At 38.4% G+C, this 25471-nt stretch overlaps 1 protein-coding gene across 7 annotated transcripts in view; it reads left to right on the forward strand.

Moving 5' to 3' along the window:
• PCM1 (pericentriolar material 1) overlaps nt 1-24808 on the forward strand; it is a 104756-nt gene extending 79948 nt beyond the window's left edge. For 5 of the 7 annotated variants that reach the window (XM_075196533.1, XM_075196552.1, XM_075196567.1 and 2 more), the window contains 15 exons: nt 2738-2910; nt 2989-3120; nt 5436-5556; nt 5693-5824; nt 6651-6787; nt 9476-9610; nt 12027-12218; nt 17167-17226; nt 18201-18327; nt 19884-20041; nt 20128-20197; nt 21144-21343; nt 22064-22153; nt 22244-22373; nt 24464-24808. In XM_075196533.1, coding sequence (XP_075052634.1) covers nt 2738-2910; nt 2989-3120; nt 5436-5556; nt 5693-5824; nt 6651-6787; nt 9476-9610; nt 12027-12218; nt 17167-17226; nt 18201-18327; nt 19884-20041; nt 20128-20197; nt 21144-21343; nt 22064-22153; nt 22244-22373; nt 24464-24489 — 1883 coding nt within the window. In that variant the 3' untranslated portion in view covers nt 24490-24808. The remainder of the gene's footprint in view (nt 1-2737; nt 2911-2988; nt 3121-5435; nt 5557-5692; nt 5825-6650; nt 6788-9475; nt 9611-12026; nt 12219-17166; nt 17227-18200; nt 18328-19883; nt 20042-20127; nt 20198-21143; nt 21344-22063; nt 22154-22243; nt 22374-24463) is intronic. The other 2 variants (XM_075196559.1, XM_075196584.1) reach the window with 2 other exon arrangements.
• Nucleotides 24809-25471: the final 663 nt, after the last annotated feature.

Consider the following 25471-nt stretch of genomic DNA (forward strand, 5'->3'; position numbering starts at 1 on the left):
CAACTTTCGAACAGTAGACCCAAATAAATGAGCCAGATTGGATTTCTGGGTAATTGATGATCCAACCAGTAGGACTCCTGCTTCCGCAGTGGCTCCCGATAATGTGCCTGAAGTAAAGTTGGAGACTTGCTTTCATCAAAAGTTTGTCCAAATAAGGGATAATCCTCATCACCCTCAATGTCAGAATTATGGCCATGACGGTCATGATCTTTGTGAATATCATTTTTAGACCAAATGGTAGAGCGAGAAGCTGGAAAAGGTGATACTGAACTGCAAATCTGAGAAGACATTGGTGACTTTTCACAGGTTGGAACATGAAAGTTGGCATTCTTGACGTCCATGGATACCATGAACTTGTCCCATTCCATGCTGTTTATACTATATCTCAATGATTTAATCTTGAACCTGTCCACCTGAGCATAGTTGTTGAGGTTCAAAATGGAAGGAACATTTTGAACCAAAGGTAGGCTGGCACCTGCATGATCACCGTTGCAAAGTGAGTTAAGTGTATAAATGGCTTTGTGCAAAGCCTGACACTTTGCACTGTCGATTGGAAGACCTGAGTAAGACCCTACCTGAAAAAGTGATGACTCCAAATTCATCTTGAATTCTGAATTCACCTCCCAAGCCTTGAATCAGAGTTTGGCGTGTGGAAATCATGGAGCCGTAATTCTAGTCCAAGTATGACCGTCATCCAGGGTCCACAGTATTCCGAATCCTCTCTGATATGCTCAACCAAGGTCACTAGTTTAGACACAGGTCTCCCAAAATGTAAACCCTCCCAAAAGTTGCACCGACCACTTTTCCACAGCTTTGCTAAAACAGAAGTTGGTCACAAGATCAAGACTGTTCTTAAGTACTGTGACCTTAAGCAAAAGTGCAAGGAGAACATCCAGCTTAGGTGGATTGTCCCATTTTTCCCTGTACTCCTTGGGCAAGGGATTAAGGGTTTGTAATATGCATGTAACCCGAAACTTTTGTTCAGGTTTAGTCCATTCCTCACAGAGTAAATTATCCAATTGCGAAGATTAAGAGGAAGAAGCAATCTTATTCTTTTTCTTGAACAGAGTATTGTCAGACTCCTCGCTGCCATGGATGTGTAGTGTTTGCCGAACTGCCCACATTAAATCCATCCCGCGCAGTTTCCTGTGAAATCACTTTGAATCATACCCTCCCCAGGATGGAGCTAGGACAGAACTTTGATGTTTTCTGAACCTAAGCTCCTGCAGAGTTCTCCATATTCCTCCCCATTTTACAAGAGACTTAATCATGCATGCACCCAGTTTGACTTGTAAACTGGCACCGCCAAGGGACCCAAAGACCCCTGGATAAGCGCTCTCAGATGCATAGGGTCATTTTCTGAGATGAAAAGGTGGTTCCATTCACTTACCGCCTGGGGACATGCAGCAAACTGTGAGATATCAGAAATAGACTGGTTCTTCCCGTTCAGTGGTGAAAACCGCAGGTGTGCCGACAGTTCAACCTAAAAAGCTGCACATAAGGCATCTATGCCAGATTTCCACTGGGTAACTTAGAATTATATTTTACACATGTGCAAAAGTCAATAATAACAGATGCAGAGTACACAATATGGAAAAAAGTGATCCCTGTAAACAGCAGACACAAAACCCAAAGAAAAAAGAAAATAAAACACAATAACACATTCAGAAACACCAAATCCACCCCAGCTCAAGAGTACTTCCCTGCAGCTGGAGATTCAGGAGTGGAAGTTGTATCTATTTTGGTGGGTTTCAGTCCGTGAACTCTGCCCAAAAATTGGGAGGTGCTAGGCTGCCTTCAGGAGGCACCTTATCCGAAGGCCTTGCACCACCATCAACCAGTAATAGAAGGCCCTCTCTTGCTTATTGGTGCCTAGTGTGGGGCTGCCTAACCCAGTCTTCTCCCACCTCAACCCCTGGAGGAAGTCCCGCATTGGAAACATGAGGAACTGTTTTTTTTCCTCGGCCTGCTTCAGTACGCAGACATCCGAGTGAGACTGTCTGCAGTCCAAGTAACTATTGCAGTGGTAAACCGTTCAGTGAACGTAGTAGATAAGCACCTGTTCTGTGGGCACTGTAAAAAATAAATACCTACGGTCCCAGGCTAGGGATAGAGATGGGGAGGTGCAAAGACTTGTTTAAGTTGTTTACATGCTAAAGTCCTTCAAGGAGCCCGATACTCCATGGTGCAATGTCCCCCAAAGGATGAATGCGAAAACTAAGAATCAAGTTGGTGCTGTCTGTGTGCTGTACATAGTATTATATAAATGTGTTTTTTTTGTTGTTTTTGTTTTTTTTTATTCCTGGCACCAGTTTTCTTACTGCTGTATCTCACAACAAGCTGCAGTTAAATGGCAGTGTGACTGTCCCATCCTCTGTAGTATAGTTTTTTAATTTTTGCTTTTGAACTGTGTAAGTTAAATGTCATGGGTTTTTTTACACATACAGTACCGAAATTCCCACCTTAAACCAATCTACTGATTTGTTTAGTAAAATGTGATTCTTTTTCAGGGCATGGCAATCGTGTCCTTTATATTGAAAGTAGTTGCCATTTTTGTTTTTGTGATTTTTACTTTTTTGTGTTAATTTTTCTCCCATGCTGGTGATTTTGGACAGGTTCTTCACTTGAGTTTATTTTTCTACTAAACTTAAAAGCAGGATATATTTTAAAATGAAACTTTCTTTCATATTGTTACAATCCGGGTTGGGTCTTGAATTTCTGTAATTTATTTCTCCAGAGGCTGGAAGTGACTTCTCGGTGTTTGAAGCAATGCGTGATACCATTTACTCTGAAGTTGCTACACTGATTTCACAAAACGAGTGCCGACCACATTTCCTTATTGAACTCTTCCATGAGCTGCAGCTTCTGAATACAGATTACCTAAGACAAAAAGCGCTTTTTGCTCTACAGGTAAAAGCCTTTTTTAATTGCTGAATGGGTTGTTAGTTTTCCTTTGATGTATTTTTAACCGATTACATATTCTGGTAGGATATCGTGACCAGACGTGTAGCTGAAAATACAGAGACAAAACATGACTGTTCCAAGCCTTTGGAATCAGCTGGGTGGATGGCGTCAAACTCTGAACTTACACCAAGTGAAAGTCTGGCTACAACTGATGATGTATGTAATGTGGTTTTTTTTGTTTTGTTTTTTATATTTGCATAGTTTGTCTTTCTAAATGGAAAATATAGCTTTTTGTAACTGAGATTATTGTCCCAAGCATGCACACCTTAAAATGGCCGCTCTTACCCTGACATCTGCCACTGTAGCTATATAATTTGAGAGAGAACAAGTGTTGTCCAAAATGTTCACTTATTTTGATATCTTATCGAGAAGCGTCTTAATATTTTATAGGCAATGTAGACTTGTGGATTTTCAGGGTGGAGGGGAGTGGAGATGGTGTTGATGGGGTAAGTTCTGGGTGTTTAATGACGTTCTCACTATAATCTAAACAAAAAATAAAATGGAGAATACCAGAGCTCTCCGTATGTAACTAAGATGGCTGCAAAAAATGAGGGGGGATGAAGAGGAGATCCCTAATCCTCTCTAAGTGAATATATATTGTAACATAATACACTCCCCTGCGCTCAAAAGAAAAGAAACTAAGTGAAGAGGGATAAAGGTAAACAGGTTTAAAACCTAATGTGTAATTGGGAAAAAAACAAAACAAAATATTACCACAAAAAACTAAATACTAATGTAATACGTTAAGAACACACATACCCTATGATAAAAAAAAATATATAAAATGTCTGCAGACAAAAATCCATAATAACATTGGAAAATTGTAAAAATGATGAAAAAACAGTCCAGAAAATGATAAAAAAAAACGAATTCAAAAATGGGTGGAACAATTGCAAAGATAGGTATATACTAAAGGTTAAATATCAGAATTCTTTTAGATGTATACCGACTCTTTCATATACTTATTCCATGATCCAACAAGGAGACAATCCCAGATTTGCCTTATCCCAAAAAAAGGGGTGGAAATGGATACCTGATATGTGTAGTATGTCTGGAAGGTCAGCAGTCCAGAAGTGGTTCCAATCCCCTACTTGTGTAACCTCACTGGAGAGACGCCGGCCGGCTCTGTGCTCTCTTGCACGCTTCACTCACGACTGCTTCCGGACTGGTGCGCTTGCGCACCCCTCCGTCAAAGGTTCTAATGGATATTAGTGAAAAAAGCCTTTTTCACGAATATCTATCAAATTATCTTTTCACCTACTAATTGTGCATAATTACAAGAATATCCGATAGAAATAAATCCTTTATCTGGATTCTTCATATGTGCCTCTCTAGTTGAGTTGACACTGTCTGACCACATTACTTGGTGTAAGTACTGGTTCTATACAGGCATACACAGAGGAACTGTCTCAGGAGCCTTACACTTAAAGCCTAGTTATTGAGTCAGAATATGTCCAGATACCTGGGGTATGCAGTTCTGGATCTATGGCTCATTGGTGCTTTGATTCCACTTCAGACACCTGGTGAGAGGAATTGTAAGTCGGGAATATATCATAGATCTCCTAAAGTCCCCACCCATATGATTTTTCCCCACTAGAACACTGGAAACCTACCAAAGTTGCCCCTGTAGGAGGCCAGTGCCCCCATAGGATGAAAGAGAAAATGTGATTTTTATACTTGTATTAAATCCATTAGAGCACAGTGGACACTTAACCGTTTTTTTCCTCTTGTTCTCCTTGGTATAGTTTATAGTGTTAATAGTCATTTGTTGTAGGAGAACCTTAGGGTTTATTCCCCCTATTTCATTCGGGTCTTCAAGTTTTGCCCTTGGTTAGAAAATAATGGAGTCTCCCAACAGGCTGCGGGGTATATAGTAAGAGGCGTTTAGACTTTTGGTGGTAAATTTACAGCGCCCAAACTCCAGGTGAGCATTTCTATATATCCCAGTGTCCCATTTCCTCCAATTTTTCATCACATCTACATGGTTCAGGATGACAAAGTCCACATAGTTATGAGCAGAAATTGATCCAAGCAATTTGTTTTATTTCATCCGACTTATCTTGGGACTACAATATGGTGTCTTCCCATGAAATACTGACTGTTCTTGGCCAGTAAATGTTGGTGTACTGTTGGATCCTCTTCCTCAGATGTGTATCTGTCTGTGCAGTGCTCTTTTTTTTTTTTTTTTTTTTTTTTTTTTTTTAAATTAGGTCTTTTTGTTTTTAGTTTGAATCCAAATCACTGTCCTCATATGCTTAGCTGACTGGCAGGTAGATAAGGTCACTGTTCGGTTTGCAGTAAGGGCACAAATGTAACCTGGGATCTGCAGTGACACTACAGTTTCCATGTAGAAAGGAACGTTTTATAAAAACATTACTGTTTTTAAAGCGAATGAGCAGTTATCTTCTATAGGTTACTTAGTTCTGTCTTATTTTAATATGCTGACCTTTTGGTATACCGATGTGTTTTAGGAAATGTTTGCAAAAAACTCTCTTGGCCCAATATGCAATGAAGGAGTACAGAATGATGCAGATAACATTAGCACTCTATCGACTTCTTCCAATTTTGAGCCTTTTGCAACTGATGACCTTGGTGAGTTTAATCTTTTACAAAACTGCTATTTAGAGTGCTCAGGTCCTCCTTGACCATTAGCTGCATTTCATGTAGTGCTATCTGCTTTTAGACTTGAAAGATTTTGATTTCAGACATGTTATTCCTCTATTTACAGGGAACACTGTGATTCATTTAGATCAAGCATTGGCAAGAATGAGAGAATACGAGCGCATGAAGCTTGAGACTGAAAATAATTTAGTTGCTGACTGTTGCAATAACCTTAACAATGCTGCCACTAACTTAGAAGGTAATTTCTAAAAGCATAATATTGCCACCAATAGCAGCTAAGCTGTCAAGCACCTTCTATTAACAGTGAATTTATGTGGTTGTTGATAACTAATGAGTCCATTTTTGTTTTGCTTCAAACTTGTCTTTTCATGGACATGATGTAATAACTTCAAGATTATTTTTTACTGTAAAATAGATATTAAAAAATATCAACACATCTGTCCAAAATATATATTTTATGACATTTTAGTGGGTATACCTTAAGTCAAAACACCTGACATGGACCACTGAAGCAGGTACAGTTCAGCTGGAAAACTGATAACACTACTAACTGTACCATATCTTCAGTCCCATTCTAAGTTTATCGCATTTTTGAGCCTTCTGTACCTGTCTTAACCTGGTACTGGTTTTTGTGTCTGTATACTGAAAAATGTCTCATGCAAATCTTCATATGATAAAAGTAAGCTACTCCCCATTTAATTGGATAGATCTTAAGAAAAATGAAGAGATGTACATGTAATTATGTAGCATATGAACATTTCCATCTGAGATTAGACACTTGCAGAGTACCAGGGGTTTATATATGTCCCCAATTGTGCTTTTTCACTAGACCTGAGTGAGTAACTCTTGATCATGAGAGAGGTCAGGTTACTTATTAATTTGTCTTTTGGCTAACATATTTGTAATTCTTTTAATATGGCGTAGGTATACTGCCTTGCATATTTGATTGTTGTAGTGTATCTTCCCTTTACTCACTTTCTTTGGAAATGGGGCATACTTGGTTAAGTATTCTGTAACAAATTGCATTTTTTTCAAACAATTTACTCTCCTTTTATTTTGACAAGTTTCAAATGATGAAGAAGGTAGTAACACCAACCAGTACAATGATGATGGTTCTGCAGTTCCTTGCCCACGTATTGATACTCAGCAGTTAGACCGGCAAATAAAGGCAATTATGAAGGAAGTCATCCCATTTTTGAAGGTGAGAACAGTTTTGGTTTGTGTATTGAGTGTATGCATTCACTATAGTAATGTTAACCGCTGTTGAGTTTTATATTTGTATAATACATGTTGGGCAGTATATACCTACTTTATGCATTTCTGTGCAAAATGAATTTTAATAGCTATTTGTAAGTTTAGAACTTGCCAATTACTAAATTCTTTTTCATGTTAACAGTTTTACTATAGAGCTGCTGAGAAGCTTCTCATATTTGCAGAGTTTTACTGGAATTGACTGCTGTACATTTTTATGAATTGTACTTGTTACAGAGCAGGGAATTAGAATACATACAGGAAACTTACTAAAAAAAATTAAGCAAGGGCACTATATGACAATAAGAAATAGCAAGGGCTGTGTCCTGAAGAGCTCTAGGCTCCACACCCACTCCCTACTGCAGCAAGTTCTGTTAGGTGGGGTGTGCTCCTCTAACCCTGGGTGACGGACATGCTTTGCAGAAACCTGCTGCCTGGATTAGTTGTTGGATACAAAGGCCGGGCCAGTGATGTCACACTAGCTTGCATGATCCTGAAGAAGTTTCAGCTGTCTGTAAGAGTAGAGAGGTAATACTTACAGAGCTGCAGTGCATGGACACCATACTAAGGAACATATCATTTTACATCAATGGTTCATATATGAAAATGTACATTTAGCTAAGAACAAAACTTCATTGCTATTAACTGTAACCATATGCTTCCTTGTTTCCAGTGTGCATTCTCTACCCACAGTGCACTCATTACTGCATGCTATTGCAGGCAGCTATATCATTATATCATTAACAAAATATTTTCCATCATGGAACACTTCGAAGACAAGTTATTTCATAAATGGTTAGGTGATATCTTACAAACCTAATCAGAGACAAGCAAAACATGCAGCAATTACATAGATGAACTAATTCTCTTGTGCCTGCTCTTCTTTCATCACATGTCCTCATTTTACTTATGCTTCTTTCATTTTAAGTATTTTTTTTTTGCTCTAAAAGTGATAATATAAGTCCTGTACTGTTTTTATGGTTTTAAGTATTAGAGGAGTTCTATATCTATAACTGTGTTTGGCATGCACCCTCATGCTTTTATATAGTCATGAAGTTGTGAGCAACAGTCAGCAATATTTTACTTAACACCTGGAAGTGTGCACAGGCGCACATCACAGGAGGCTTTGATGGTACTTTGCGTTGAAGTGAATTCCCCCATTGTGAACTCTTTTTGGACACTTGGGTACCAGCTAAAAGAGACAAAAGGCTAAGCATCACTAATTACAGTATTTGCACTATTAATAGAACCTAGTATAGGTTTACCATCACCTCTGTTCATTAATAGTAAGATATAATTATACAAGCTTCCTTTTCTATAGCATTCTATGTTGACAGTGTTCTATTCCATGTGTTTTGTTTTTTGTTTGTTTTTTTTATTCTCGTATGTAGTGGTGGTGAGGTGATAGCAGGTAGGTCTTTACCATAGATATTTTTTATTCCTTTTTGGCTTCTGTTCAATGATATTGAACAGACAGTTTATGATGGATGTGTGTAAAAAAATAAGTATTCATTATATTGAACTTACTAAAACAGTGTTTGTATAAATGTATTTGATTCAAACTATCACATTCTCTTAATATATACTCTGTAGTAGACTATTTCCATTAAGCAGTCTGTTGTTATTATTCTTTGATAGTAAAATGCTGAGTACTATAGTGATGCTATAAGAGATTATATCACAATAAATTATATAAACCATAGTACTAATTACTTTTTAGTATTAACTTGCAGAAAATTGTATTTTTAATGAGGCTGAGTTTAAATATGTATTGAGGGTTATGTTTTAGAGATTACATCTTGAACATTCTGTTAAGACTGTCTTATATGTAAGTTTATTCCTAGTGTGTGGTAAATTATTATGCAGTGCAGTCTCTTTTGGCCACACATTAATTTGTGCCTAATTGCTCAATATCAGCTGATCAGCTGCTTGTTTAGTCAGCATTTTAGCCTTTGTTTTTACTAACTGAAATATTTTTGGTGCTGCAGCCAGACATGTTTTATGATAGGGTCATGTGAGGAAGCCACAAGCATTGATTGGAAACTTTAAGTTTATCTAGAAAGTTTGTCAAACATAAAAATAGTAGTAATCATACTAAAACAGTACTCATTTAATTTTGGGAGTTAATACAATCATTTAAACACAACAAGGAAATAGATTTTATTTTATTTCCTTTTGCGGTAATTCTGAAACGCTAGTGTATATATAAAAAAAATAATAGCGTTTCTCAAGTCTTTCCTGGCAGTTTCTCTGAGTTCTCCTAATATCGGAGAAGGTGGTCCTTTTCAAGGCACTCATGTGCTGTCTGCAGTAGCTGCCATATTTGACGGCAGATTTCCTGAGATCAGTGTGTTTAATGTTGGCGTATTTACGACTGGGTGTTGAAATGCAGTTTTCAGCTTCTGTTGTGAAATATGCCAAAATGAAACTGACAGATGCGGTACATTGGGGCTGCATTTTAGATAATATTTTCACCCACCCCTGTCATTTATTTTGGAAGACACACCTGCCGGAGAACTTGGAGAAACTAATACAGGTAAGAATAGTACCCCGCTTTATTTGAACTGTTTATGTTGTTCAAATCTTTTAATTCCATGGATACGTTGGTTGAAGTTGGTACTTTATTGTGTTTTGGCAGGAGCACATGGAGGAAGTGTGCTCTTCTCATCTCCTGACCTCCATCAGGCGAATGGTCCTGACTCTCACCCAGCAAAATGATGAGAGCAAAGAGTTTGTGAAATTCTTCCACAAGCAGCTGGGCAGCATACTGCAGGTATGTTGTTGTTCCTGTTTGCCACTATTTCAGGCAGCCCTATCCATTTGAAGTTAGAAAAATGCATCTATTTATTATTATTATTATCTTTGACTTATAAGGCGCCACAAAGGGTCCGCAGCGCCGTACATTACATTTACAGAAAACAGAACCAAGACACATCATGATACAAACACAAGTGACAGGGTATAGCAAGTCAGATTATATCTGGGACAGATAGTGAAAGGGATGGTAGAAATCAGGGAGATGAAGGCCAAAGCTTAAGAAGACAGGGAAATCAGGGCTAGCGAAGCAGGCCAAGAGGCACAGAGGGTGAAGGAACAGTAAAAGGAGCACACAAGGAAAGAGGGCCCTGCTCATGAGAGCGAACATCCTAAAGGGAAGGGGGAGACACAAATAGGGTGGTACTAACTTGGGGAGAGAGCCAGGACAAGGAAGTTAGGAGGAGGACTGATAGACTTGAATAAAGAAATGAGTCTTAAGGGCACGGTTGAAGCCTTTGAGAGTAGATGCTAACCTGATGGAACGTGGAAGATCGTTCCACAGCAGGGGAGCAGCCCAGGCAAAGTCCTGAAGACGAGAGTGAGAGGAGGTGATCAGTGAAGTAGTGAGGCGGCGGTCACAGACAGAGCGTGGGGGCGGGTAGGAGTGTAGGTAGAGATGAGATTGGAGATGTAGGGAGGGGAAGATTGACTAAGAGCTTAAAAGGTGAGAGTGAGGCGTTTAAATTTAGTTCTGTAGGGTATGGGGAGCCAATGTAGTGACTGTTGGAGGGAGACTGCAGAGACAGAGCGGCGGGAGAGAAAAATGAGGCGGGCAGCAGCATTGAGGATGGACTTAAGAGGATCAAGGCGAGATTCAGGTAGGCCAGAGAGAAGGAGGTTACAGTAGTCAAGGCGAGAGATAACAAGCGAGTGAACAAGGGCTTTCGTGGCTTCCGTGGTGAGAAAGGGACGTGTCTTAGATATATTCCGAAGGTGGAAGTAGCAGGATTTTGAGAGGGACAGAATGTGAAGCTTGAATGAGAGGGAGGAATCAAGGATGACCCCAAGGCATCGGACTTGGGGGACAGAAACGAGGTTTGTGTTAACAGAAATATAGAGGGGGGAAAGGTGGGAGAGTCCTGGCAGGGGGGAAGACTATAAGCTCGGTCTTGGAAATATTAAGTTTAAGAAAGCGTTGGGACATCCAAGATGAGGTGGCTGAGAGACAGAAGGAGACACGAGACAGAAGGGAAGGGGAGAGGTCAGGGGATGAAAGATAAATTTTCGGTATCATCAGTATGGAGGTGGTACTGGAGGCCAAAGGAGTGGATGAGGACACCGAGGGAGAAAAGCAGGGGGCCAAGAACGGAGCCTTGAGGAACACCAACAGGTAGGTGAAGAGGGGGTGATGTAGAAACTGAGAAGGAGCGGTTGGTGAGGTAAGCAGAAAACCAGGAGAGGACAGTGTTACATAGGCCTATAGATTTGAGAGTTTGCAAAACGAGTGCGTGGTCAACGGTATCAAAGGCAGCAGAGAGGTCAAAAAGGATAAGAAGGGAGTAGTGTCTATTGGATTTAGTGAGGAGAAGGTCGTGACCTTAGTGAGGGCGGTTTCAGTGGAGTGGAGGAGGCGAAATCCAGATTGGAGCGGGTCAAGGAGTGAGTGAGAGGAGAGAAAGGAGTTAAGACGGTTGTAGACAACCCGTTCAAGTATTTGCCACCGGTTTTGTGATGCTAAATATTTTCATCATGTATTTGGCTAAAATATATAGTTGTAATAATTAAAATGAATCATTAAAATATAATGCTGTTTTATTGTAATTCAGATTTTATTTTAGTGTTGTCCTTTAATTTGTAATCGATAGTTTTAAAACTGTCCCAATCTTCACTCTGAGACGCTCCTCTTGTTTCAGCTGTGCCCTCTTCCACTTAGAATGTAAGCTCTCTAATGGGAGGAGTTCTCCATATCCTTGCGTTTATTTTGTCTACCCTGTATGTCACGGTTTTATGTATGTACTGTTTTCCCTACTGTACGGCACTGCAGAGCTTTGTGTGGAGCCTTACAAATCTATGATAATAATAGTTTTAGCCCTTTCACTTCATGTTTCAAAATAGGGGTGCATTACTTGGGAAAGTGTTACGGTTATTCCTCAAACTCAGTTTTCAGTGAGCGATCACATATTACTTTCAAAGGAATTGCTAGTAAATTTAAATAAATGTCTCACTTATAACAGGGTAGGTGGGAAGCTGATTTCTGTAAAGAATCATATATGTGGTACTAGTGGCACATTGCACTATATTTGGGCATTGTGCAGAGATGCTGTATCTTCCACTCATGCACAGTACTGCAGTCATTCAGATATACTGTTTTATCTGTTCATAGACTTATGTAGGACTTTCATTGGATTGTATTTTTCTTCTCTGTTTTGTAGGATTCCCTGGCAAAGTTTAGTAATAGAAAGCTGAAGGACTGTGGAGAAGATCTCCTTGTTGAAATTTCTGAAGTCTTATTCAATGAGCTGGCCTTCTTTAGGCTGATGCAAGACCTGGACAATTCCAGCAGCACAGTGCAAGGCAGAAGTCAACCAAAATCTGATGATGATTTGCAGTCTTTTACCAAAGAGGTTGATGACTTAATATAATTATTTATTTTAAGAGCTTATATGTAACATTAAATTTTACATGTGTTGTGTGTAATGGTTGTTTTTCTAACTTGTTTAAGGAATTTATACATGGGTAATCCTATCACTCTAATTTCTGTTTATTCTTTCTTGCATTAACTGCACAGGAAATAAATCACATGACCTAAACATTTTTATTTATTTGAATATATGTTTTTGAATTGTTTTCTCTTGAAGGGTGACTAGGCTTCTCAGGGTTTTCCATACTTATTAGACTGTATGACGGGGTGTAACCAAACTGATTTACCCACCCTGTGGAGGGGTGTTTTTGTGTTCTGGGACCCATCGTTACTAACCACGCCTACTGATGCCGTTTGGCCAAACCAGCTGATCACAGACTTTAAGTGCCAAGAGTGCACCAACGTAGTACCACCTGTACCGGTACATGGAACAGCTAACGTCTGGGTGTTGTGTTTTTCTAACGCAGCGCCTCTTTGCCTAGTGCTTGTGGCTGGATTCTCCTGGCTGTTTAATTTGCATCAATGCTGCTGGGTAGTGAGCAGATCATTGATTCAGGGAACTGGGCTCAAAACAATACAGTCAGGGGATGGTTTAGAGTGTTGGCTCTAATCTGTGGGTTAAAGGAATGCAGCAGGTACAGGTGACATGAACATACCAGGATCTTCAGTAAAAGTGATGTTCGTTTGCTCTGTAATAGCTTTAACAAGAGCTTTTATGCACAACAACCACTTGACGGGCTTTCTGGCCTTTATATACCGTTTTGCATACTCGTGCTGACTGGGTTATCCAGACGCCTGTACCTTTAACCACTCCAGGTTGATTCCTTTATCACAAGAAATCAGCCTGGAAAATGAGCTTCATTTAATATTGCACTCAGTAGCAAGGGGGTGTCCATGCATCCCACCAACCTAACTTCCAGGATCCCTTGCTCTGTGGTCTGGCACAGTGGTCTGCAATTCCGAAATTGGAATTGCAGCCCACTCCTCATACCGTACAGCACCACTGTTCTCCATTTCTCACACACAGGAACTGAAGTGGTGAAATAAATGCTTGCATATTTGCCCTTATCCCAGATAACAAAGTAAACAGACTGAATTTATTAAAACAATGCCTGTTATGTCAAAGATTCACCCATTATATAAATAATAAATTCCCCGCAGCATGTGGGTGGTAGTGGAGTGGGGGCATTACATTGTTAAACACATTTGATGACTTTTGGTTGGATAACATGTTGAATGATGTGTGTATGTTGATATAGATATACATGACATGGCCAAAAGTATGTGGACACCCCTTCTAATTAGTGTTTGGTCATTTCAGTGACACCCATTGCTATCAGGTGCTTACAATGAGCATACAGACATACAATCTCTAGTCACATATTTGCAGTAAAATGGGTTGTACCAAAGATCTCGGTGACTTTCATCGTGGTACTGTCATAGGTTGCCACCCTTTCTACAAGTCAGTTTGTCAGATTTCTGCCTTGATAGAGCTACCTTGGTCCACTGTAAATGCTGTTGTTTTGAAGAGGAAACTTCTAGGAGCAGTATCGGCTCAGCTGCAACCAGTAGGCCACAAGCTCACAAAATGGGGGAGCTCAGTGCTGAAGCGTACAGCAGGTAAAAATCATCAGCACTTGGTTGCATCACTTGCGAAGTTCCATAATGCCCTGGAAGCAACGTCGGCACAAGAATTGTTCATTGGGATTGGGTTTCCATGGCCAAGAAACCACACTAAAACCTCAGATCATTGTCCACAGTGCCACTGGACTCGAGCTGTGGAAATGCCTTCTCTGGCTTGACAAATCACACTTCACCATCTGGCAGTCTAATGGTCGAATCTGGGTTTGGCAGATGCTAGGAAGAAACATCCTACCCAAATGCATACTATGATAAATGGGGGAGGAGGAATAATGGTCTGGGGCTGTTTTTTATTGTTTTAGTCTGCTTAGTTCCAGTGAAGGAAGATATTTATTCTACATAATTCTACAGCATTAAGTGACATTCTAAATAATTGTGTGCTTCTAACTTTGTGCCAACAGTTTGGGTAAGGCCCTTTCCAATGTCGGCATAATGTGAAGGTCAATCAAAAATGGTTAAGCGAGTCTGTTGTGGAAGAACTTGATTGGCCTGCACAGAGTCCTAAACCACACCCCATTGAAAACCTGTAGGATGAATTGGAACGCCAGTCTAAGTCTGTAGGCACTCGCTGGACTTAAAAATATGTTCAAATTGTTTTAGTATTCATTTCTTGCAGATAGCATGCCTTTGGAGGGTGGTGTATATCAATAGTGGATTACAAGCCGTTTCTTACTTTTGATATGTTTGGGTTGTTACTTAACAATAATCCCTTACACATTTATGACACCTTTTCAGGTGTCTGCTCATTTTGTGTGGCCGATGTTGTGGAGATGTTGCTAAGCATTTTGTTATTTAGCATTGCTGACTACAGTGCAGTGAGTTTAGCATATAATAGCATATAATGTCATTACTGATCTCATTTTAGAGTTTTTATAACTTGCCATACTAACCCTTGCCTTGCAACAGGATAAGTACATGGTTTCATTATTTTATTCCTTCTTCCTTTTTTATATTTCTAATCTTCCATTGATTGCAGACAGAGCTGTTTAGTGTATGATTATGCACTGACATTGTTGGTATTTAAGTGTGAGTGTTATGGGGTTCTGTCAGTCTTGATAATGGGCAGTTGTGTGCTTGAAACATCAATATTTTTTTAATGTTAATACATTTTGAAAGTTTTTATGCCATGTGAGTGCCTCCTGTTTACCATTTGTGATAGATTGATAGATATACTTACTTAGTGTCCACTTTACTAGGTACACCTTTCTAGTGCTTGCCTCCAGAACAGCCTGAATTCTTCATGGCATGGATTCAACAAGGTGTTGGAAACAGTCCTTAGAGATTCTGATTTGTGTTTATCTAACATCATGCAGTTCTGCAGATTGTCAGCTGCACATTCATACTACGAATCTCTCAGGCTAACAGCATCCCAAAGGTGCTCTATTGGGTTGAAATCTGGTCACAGTGGAGGCCATTGGCGTACACACTGAGTTTATTGTCCTGTTCGTGGAACCAGCTTGAGATGTATGTTTTGTGACCGTGCATTATCCTGCTGGGAGTTGTCATTTGAAGTTAGTAGGCTGGCCATAAAGGGATGCACATAGTAAACAAATTTTACTCAGGCTGTGACATTTAAACAATGCTCCATTAGTATTAATCGGCCTAATGTGTGGCAAGAAAGCATTCCTCACACCATTACACCACCACCAGCCTGCATTGTTGACAGAAAGCAGAATGGATTCATGTTTATGCCAAATTCTAACCATACCATCAGCTTTCCACAGCAGATTAGCCTGACCAGGTGAACTTTTTCCACTCTGTCCAGTTTTGCTTGCCTGTGTGCCCACTGTAGCCTCACTTTCCTGTTCTTAGCTGACAGGCGTGGAACCTGGTGTGGTCTTCTGCTACTGTAGCTTATCTGCTTCAAGGTTTGATATGCTTCAGAGATGCTCTTCTGCATTTCATTGTTGTAACGCATGGTCAATTGCGTTACTGTCGCCTTCCTGTCTGCTTGAACCAGTCAGGTCATTCTTCACTGACCATTCTCATTAACAAGGCATATTTTGCCCACAACTGCTGCTCACTAGATGCTTTTGTGCACCATTCTCTATAAACCCCAGAGATGTGAAAATCCCAGGAGATCAGCAGTTTGAGATGTTAAGACCACCCTATCTGGCACAAATAATCATTCCACGGTCAAAGTCCGTTAGATCACATTTCTTCCACATTCTGGTGTTTTGGTCTTAACAATAACTGAACCCTTGACCATGTATTTTATGCATTGAGTTGCTGCTATATGATTGACTGATTTAGATATTTGCTTTAATGAGTAGATGTACATTTGTTCCTAATAAAGTATTTCTATTAAATATAATAAATTAAATTGGGATTAAGAACTTTGTATAGTGATATTTTGTCTATGCTAGGTTGTCCTGTGTACCTTTTACTTGCAAAATATTATGAAAAATGCTATAACTGCTCTACATAGCAAGTTGTATGTATTAAATTAGTTATACATGGATATGTTTTGACACCACAATATTACTGCATAGGTATGACCATTCTACTTCTTCATTTGATTTTTTTCTTCCACTGACTGCTTGCCCCCCCATTCTACTCCACATCACAATACTGACCGTGTCACATCCAGCCCTGCCTTCACTAACATTACACAAGTGGTCACTCATTTCCTGCTGCTATGAGCACTCCAATCATCTGGAGCAGGAAATGAGGATTACAATTTAATTTTTACAGCCTAGTCAAATGTACCGCAAAATATAATTTTGTATTGTATTGAACAGTTCATGTAAAAATAATGCAATTCATTAATGCAAGTATAAATAGTAATTCCTGTGTTATGCAAAGTTCTGATGATTGGATCCCTTGAAGTATCAAGTTACCTAATGTATTTAATAAATTGGTTGTAGATTTTATTTATGTCTGAGTGGTGTATATATTTTTGGATATCTTTATTGCAAAAAAATCTTTATTACACTTATAAACTAAGGAAAACTCAGGCTTTAGGAGTATAGTCAATAGGTAAGCTGCATGGGTTGCCTAGTGCAATCTGCAATGGTAGCGTGGTGTCATAGAATACCACTGACTAATAATGCTGTATACATGGTGTAGTGCAGAATATTGAAAACAGACGTCTAGTTACTATAGTTTGCAACCCTATGAAACACACATGCAAAGTTTTCATGTTTATTCTGAGACTTCTTTTATTGCTTACTGCTGTCTTCTATGTTCTTATTTGTGACGTATGCGTATTTTTCATTTGTAGATGAATTTGCATAATAGTAGTAGTCCATGTATACATTGGAACTTCATTATGTTACTCTCTCTCTTAGGCACAGAAAATGTTTGAAGAAGAGAGCTCAGACCCCCGAGAGGTTGATGATGAAGACAAGGTATATGTTTTTATATGTCTCAATCAAATGCTTACTTCCTCTTTGGCCAAATTGACTGTGTGTGTGGCTTATACATGAAATTGTTTTATTTCGTCCCTCTAAGTGGTTTTGTTTTTGCCGCCTCTTGTTTTTTTGGAGAGAATATATATGTATACAGATAAGTCAGATCTGTGTGGCAATGCACTTTTATCACAGAGACATGACTGCTGGCCCATATGGCAGCACTCTTATCTATAAAAAGACTAATGTTGTAGAATTGAGAAACGGGCAGATGCTGGAAGGTTGATGCGTGAAACTAAATTACAATGAACTATTCTGCACCTCTATAGTAAACTACCTTTATAGTACATAAAGCATGTGCCTCACATCTGCTTCCTGTGTATTTATTAATATTGATGTCAGTAGGCGCATGATGTTTACTTAAATAAAAAATCCATCCTAGGTTTGGTGAGGAATTGCATGTCTACAGCTCCTTTTTTCTTTCCAATCTGGCACTAGTTTACTGTCTGCAATCCCCAATCTGTACAATTATATGACTATAGTTTGCTCTATACTGCACATTGTGTGTTTTTGCTTTGTGTTAAGTCATATCACAGTGGTGGTAATTGTACGTATATCTGAACATGAGTTTAACACCAACATTCCCAATCTAAAATTGCATTTCTCTCAGGGACATGTTGTAGTTTAAGTATTTTTTTCAAATTATTTTTATTTTATTTTATGCTATTCTATTATAGTTACCAACAGTATGATTCCTCTAACATTCATTCACATAGTAGTATTGTGACTTTTTGAATTATCAGCTCTTTAGCTGCAGCTTACACTTCCGACTTGGAGACTTAAAAGCAAAGTTATCATGATTTAGCATGTCATCTGGTGGTCATTGTGAACCTGGAAATGCTTTACTGCTATGGCTGTGAATGTGTGTATTCTGTGTTTACAATTTGTTGTAATATTTCACTTGCTGGTGTTAGGACAAAGATGAAACAGAGACCATTGCAAAATCGCAAAATAAAAATATTGATGTGTCCGAAGTCCATAGTGGGAGATCTGACATTTCAGAGGAAGAAGATGGGAATGAAACTGTGCCTGTCTCATTCAGTATGTATCTCTGTCTTCTGTGGTTATATGTGTACAGTTATGAAAGTATTTTGTACTCTGTTGGATAAGAAGTGTCAAACTTCTAGCCCAGGGAAGTTTTTGATCCAGAACAACAATATTGGGGCAGATTCAATTGTAAAGAACATCACAGGCCGCACACTTACTGTTACTACGGTAATAGATGCACATTATTGTTAGTACAGTAATTTGAACGCTGATTTTTGTTCTGTGAGCAGAAATTTGCATTATAATTCCCATACTAACAGTAATAATGCACGCCCAGCATTGTTCTATAGAACAGCGCAGAGAATTGAATTTGCCCCATTAACTATTAGCATTCCTGGGATTTAGTCCAAAAAGACTGCAAAGGAAAGGGATAAGGTTTTAAATTTTTGTTTAAAATAATTTTTTCTCAATAGTAGACAGGTCTTGATACAAGTTTGTATTTAACGTTGATGCTGCTCTCTGCACTGTGAGATAGTACACTGTACAGTAAGTACAGCCTTTCCTCCATGACATTCAGAGAAGGAAAACAGAAAGCTGGAGCAATGTACCAAGTGAAAGCTGGTAAATTAGTTGTTTGAAGATGTAAAACAACTGTAATAGACTGTACATAGTTTTTTTTAATTATTTAGTACAATGTACATCCATAAAGGTATGCTCTTATACAAGATGGTAAAGAGAAACATACTGTAATGTTTACTTTTTACTTGTTTTGTTGAAATACAGATCTGTCTTTATTGGCATTTTTTGTGAGCTGCTGTACTTTCTCCAGTTGATCAGTGACCACATTTTATGTTTGATATACATTCATACTCTGTATACTGCACATAAAGAGAGGACTACATGATTGGCCTTATGAAGCAGTAGCTCTTGAATAATGCTGCTCATGGGTTTATATATGAAACAAAATGCATTTTTGTTTCTTTAGTAATAATGTATGATACATATAAAATAGATGTTCTGATTCGTGGGACACGGTGTAGAGCTGCATTGAATGTTCATAAATTTGTAATCTGTGTATCTTTGTTTCCAAAACAATTTTATATTTCTAGTCTAGTTACCATATACAATCATTCTTTTTTAAATGTACCTGATTTATTTACTGTGGATGAATAGGCATAATACTAATATATAAATATTCATTACAGTAACTAGCCACAAGAGAGAGAAGCTCCTCTGCTTACAAAATGATAGTAAATGAGAAATGTGTTATAAGTTGGTAGTGATATTTGAAACATTGTCACCTTAATCTTTCTATGTCCGCTTTTTCTGTAACACAATGTGAATGGAACAGAAAAAGATAATTGTTATACGGTGTGTTGTTTAGTCTTATGTAGTCTGACAAAAGAATGTAATGTGAGACAGGCCATTGTGATAAATCTCTGAGATATCACCAAGTATGGTGTGGATTCTGGTATGAAGTACATATTCAAAATATTTCCCTTTTTAATGTGTCAATCTGTGCTGTCGCATATTATGTGCATATTACATATATGTGCATATTAATGTTACAGGGGTGAGATAAATGTGTTCTCTGTGTATTATTGTGACAGGTTTATCCAAAGCAGAAACACAGGCTTTAACAAACTATGGTAGTGGTGAGGATGAGAACGAGGAAGAGGAGAATTATGAATTTGAGGCAAGACCTCTAGATGTGCAGACATCACTGGAAGCTAGCACTGAAACTGCCGATGACAATGAAAAGCATCAGGTAATTATTTGATAAATCCTGGTTAGTGCTTTCATAGTTGCAAAAAACAATATTGCATTATTTTTATTTTTTTGTTTATTCTGCAGATTTTGAAGAATACTCCAAAGGAAACAACAATATGTGAAAACAAAGCAGTGGTGAACAGACAGGAAGCAGGTAATTCCTCCATGATTTAGAGAGCGTAAACAAGTTTCTTTATGTTAAGAAGTTTCCTAAATTCCCTGCCAATAACAGTACATTGGGTGTGATAAGTCAGATTTCACCTGCTGCAGAGAGAGTTTAGCAAGAACTTTAACAATAACCATTTTTGTTTAATTATTTTGTATTGCAAGTGCTGAGTATACAAAGGAGGATTATCATTGGTCACCATATTTATTATTTTAAAATTATATTTTATTCATGAAGGCGGTTTATATGAGCCAAACCCAGGAAAACCTTTATACAAGGGCATATGCTAAGAGGTTTAAGAATTGGTAATTTATCAATAATGGTTAGAATGATCTGGTAAGTTATCTTCAGACAGTTGACATGGTTGGTAACAGTAAAAGAAAGAAAAAAAAAAAAACCAACAAAGTAAACCCCCTAATAAAATTGGAATAGAAGAAGAATCTAGAAGTTGGTTACAATGGTATGGAAAATGTCTTTATTCCAAAGCTGATTTAAAAAAAAGATTTACACTTTTGGATAATTTTACCCATAAGCCGTCACTATCGAGAACACCGATTGAACATACAAACTTGTTGGGTCAGTATCCAAGACCACGGCACCCCATCCAATCAAGTGCTCATGTTTTTCAAGTATCCCTTTTCTCTGCAAGTTCTCCACACAGGGTTCTGCAGCTCAAACTGATGAACAGTGAGAGCCTAAAATGGTGGTTCCCCAACTATAGTTGTATGCAGGTGGATAGCCGTGGGGTAATGCCCTGCTGTGGACAGATAACATTATTCTATATTTATATGCTCCTGTTTATAGAAACAGGTGTAGACTTTTATTAAAAAAAATTAATTCACATTTGTACTGCCCTCGCTGAACTAATTTTACATGTTTGAATTATTTCTGTCTGAACATTGTTTAAAAACGAATGTATTTTGTTTTGTTCCAGGAGAAGAACAGGCAGTGGAGGAAGAACAGAGACGTTCACTTGCTAATGTTTCGTTAGACAGGATATCTGCTCCACTGCTTTTGAAGACAGAAAGTGATGTGTCTTCAGTGGATGTTGATACCAAACCATCTCTGTCATCAACAGAGAGCTCTGGACCTGGAAGCCCATCCTCAGATTCCCCTGTTTTAGTTACTGAATATGTAAGTGTTTTTCCTTTTTTCTATTCCATCTAGAAATGTTAAAAACAAATAAACAAGAAAACAGTTGATACATAGTGCAGTTATTCTGCCAGTTCAGTTATGTTTGTGCATATGAATACATAGACATTGTCACAAGAGCTTGTCCATTCAAAGAACACAAACTTATTAGACTGTTCATCAATCATATGTCAGTTTGTTCTATGCCATCCACAAGCATGAGCTAAATGTGACTAAACTCAATTAAGTCAAATGCAAAATGTTAACTTTTTTTGCTTTGCAAACATTTTTTAAGGCTATATATTTTGTATTACCAGTGTCTGCGACCCCTTTGTCTTTAATCTTCTAGTATTTGTCCGTTATGTATCCAATTTATTGGCCAATCATCATATATTTTTTGTAGTAGTTTAGTGTGCTGATCTTGTGGGAGGCATTGACCTCTCATGATTGTGTGTGAACTGGGGCAGTGTCATGATATGATGTGGGGAATGGAGGTGAGCGGGATGCCACAGACTAGGCATTAAGTTAAATCGTTGGCATTTATCTTATTTGGACTTGGAGACTTTGTAACTGCAGATATTTAAATCTCAAATACTGAAACACTACTTTTTTCCAAGATCATGCTACATGCACTCTAATGTACTACAACTAGTGTTCTTTCTCAATGTATGTAACCAATTATCTATGAGCACGTCACTAATATGTGGACTCTTTGTTAAACAGGAGACTGGTTCTGGTAATTTGAGTCCGAAATCTGATGAAGATGACTTTGTAAAAGTTGAGGATTTGCCTCTTAAACTTACTGTACCTAAGGTATTTACTTCATTTGTGGGTATTAAAAGGAGGAAATACTAGCAGGTTCCCTAACTGTATGAGCTTAAGGTTTCTATTCTGTGCCCTTAGGCAGATCTAAAGGCTGAGATGGAAAAAGAGGAACTGAAAAATAATTTGTGTGATGAAATTCTGAATTTAAATGAACAAGGAAATGGTGCTGTCGAGTTGGCAGGAGATGAGTTGTCTTTGAAAGAGCCTGGTGAGTTCACTAGACATCTTTTTATCACGTTTACATACCACAGACAGTACCTATGTCATCATTCTTTCCATCTGAGTCTCTCTGAAGATACCTGTAGTAGATAGATAGTTATTTTATGTGTGATTGATAAAGAAACAAGTGATCCCAGGTTCTTACTTTGGCAATATACAAATTAAACAAAAACTGGTGGAAGATGGCACTAGTATGTCTCTAACTATGAAAACATATAAATCACCATGTATAAATCACCATGTTTGAATAAGTCAAATGTTCTTGTCTCACAGGTTACTTTGTGCAGTGAATTCATTGTGGTTTTTCCAAAATGTTTACTTTAAGAAGAAATCTTTTGTTTTATAAATCCCGTGTCATATATGAAGATAAAAACATATAGTGTAATATGTTCCACATTATTTAATTAGACATCCATATAATCCATCAAACATACATATTGGTATTATTATTGTAATCCTTAAATTCACATCTGCCAATAAAGTGCTTTTTGTTCCTTTACCATTAAGAAATGGTGTCTGTGCTTTTTACCAATTTAGACATGGAACATTAAGGGTGAATGTAAAATCATAACTTTGCTTGATTACCAGTATAAACACTGGATAAAAAAAATACACAAACATTTCACAGTGTCCAACAGAGTTACAGATGAGTTCTTACCACAACACAGATAATAAATAGGCATAGAAAACACAATCCCTTATAGATGACTCCCCAGGATGCTGGCTTGTACCCCACAAGTCTCCAGGTAAGAAACGCCACTATCCCACACGTCCGCCCTCCATCGCCTTTGAGAGCGGGCGTGTGGGAGAGTGATGCTTTCTCATCTGGCCAGGTCCTACCCTTGACCACAGTTATTTAAGTTAGAAATCCAGCATAACTGTTTCTGTGCAGTTTAATGGTTAAACTCTTTATAGTAACAATTTTCACCTCCTTGTTCCCCCTTCCTAAACGGGGTTCATCCCCAGGCACTCGCTCCTGTTCAATGTTTGTGTCCATGATATGAGTAGGGCTCCACAAAAATGAGTCCATACTGTTAAGCTGGGTACACACTAGAGAAATTTCGACCAACTTTTTATGCCGAGCGATTTTACATGCGATCGCTTGGTCCATGGACTGCATACACACTAGCCTTGTTTAGGATGATAAAGGGAAGAGCGGACGTCGCTTTAGCGACTTTTTACAGCCATGTTGTCGTGAGCAATGACTGTAATTTCATACTCACTGTTGTGGATCAGTCGGCAGTTTATACACACTACACAACGGAAACGAGATTGGAACAAAAATATTAAACGGTACGACCAACCAAATGAGGCGACAATCGTCCATTTGGGCAGACTTTCGACCATCGTGTCACTGCACACACTGACCCGACTTTTGAACGAGCGGTCGTATGTCGGCTGTTTGAGCCAATTATTGGACGAAAACAGTGGTGTGTACCCAGCTTTAGTAGCCTGCAAGCAGAGCATTATGGTGGTCTCATCCTCCTGCTCCTGTTGTTCAGCTTCTTCAGCCACAGATGTGGTGGAACGAACACTGTAACTGTTCGATCTGTAACCTAAAACATCAATGGACAGAAGCAGCGAGATGATGAAAGCTTGAGAGAGAGCCGGAGAGGGATCCCATAGTTCATGTAGGGTTAGGTGATAATTTAAAAAAAATAATGCTGCCAATGAATTATCCTTTACCGCCACAATTAGAAACAAAATATTGTTTTAAAGACCACCATGTTTTTTTTTTTTTTTAAATGTACAGCATATGTGTGCATGTATGTGTATAAGTATGTATAGTAATACAATTCCAAGTTCTTTTTCTGTATACATGAGTTCTACTGTAATTGAGCATGGCCTTGGAGCATACTCTACCGTATCTGTAAACTCCAACCAGATGGATAGACAACAGCAACCACTTTCATTAAACCAATTAGTTTGTTTTACAGAATGCATTCTATAGAGCCCCAAGTACTATTTGTGTTTTTGAAAGGCAAACCTAAATCACTCACATGCATACGTCAATTTATTTGTGTGAACTGATTTATCATTAGATTTTTAAAAAAAAAAATATTTATCTTTTAATTGCAGATCGTTTTGGAGCCGATTCTGCATGAAACGAAGTTACGGCAAACATGATTGACCTTTTACAAAGCGAAAGCAAAATTTAAATCTGCACTATACCTTGTGAATTTGAATATGTAATACAAAGTGTAATAAAATGTTCTTTAGGATACGTCCATTTAGGCTCTGTTGAAAATAAATAAAAACCTGCCACTGGCAGTTCTGTTCTTGTAAGAAACCTACATTGTTCCAAGAGTCTAAGCACTGTTGTCTTTTCCTATTCTAATCTTTCTTTGTCTTTGTATGATTTTCTTTTTGTAAATTCAGAATTGTTAGAATGAAGTTCTAAATAAAGTTTTGGCTTGTCTCTAATTTGTAGTGTCAAATTAATATTTTCTTCTAATTAGATTATGCAGTTATACATTCCACACTAAACCAAACTAAAACAGAAGTGGAAGTTGCTCAATCAATTTATAGGTTCATAGCAGGTGCTTGAAAGGGTGGGGTTATCCTGATGGGAACAAGCACAGAGAGATCCCCCAGCACACTGCTATAACCAGCAAAGGAACTATAGAAATCTCAGTTGCACACATTTGCAAATTTATGGTAAGCCACCTGTGCCGTCAAGGTGCTTCTGCTAATATGGTGGTTCTAGCTCTACACAATGAGAGTTCCTATTTTCGGGCCATACATATGTGTTTTTAAATTGAGTCCCATTGGGGGCACTGTAACAAAAGGGTACAATAGGCGTAATTTGGAGCCAGGGAACTTTAAATCATAAACTGTTGAAAAATTGTTCCTCTCCTACTATGCCCCTTGCATCGATGCCTGTTTAAGGGTTCGGGCTGCCCTAGACTAATACACTTATAGTGCCCTCTCGCCTTCCTTCAGGGGTGTCCCCCAATGGATTCAGAGAAATTAATTTTATAGTAAGTAAAACGTCCTGCCATTGCCCCAAATTCTGCCATTGAGGGGACACTGACAATGGGGACATTCCAAAGGTGCCTATAAGGGTGGCATTGTTATCCAGTGAGC

The sequence above is a fragment of the Mixophyes fleayi genome, chromosome 1 (genome assembly GCF_038048845.1).
Source record: "Mixophyes fleayi isolate aMixFle1 chromosome 1, aMixFle1.hap1, whole genome shotgun sequence".
Classification (NCBI taxonomy): domain Eukaryota; kingdom Metazoa; phylum Chordata; class Amphibia; order Anura; family Limnodynastidae; genus Mixophyes; species Mixophyes fleayi.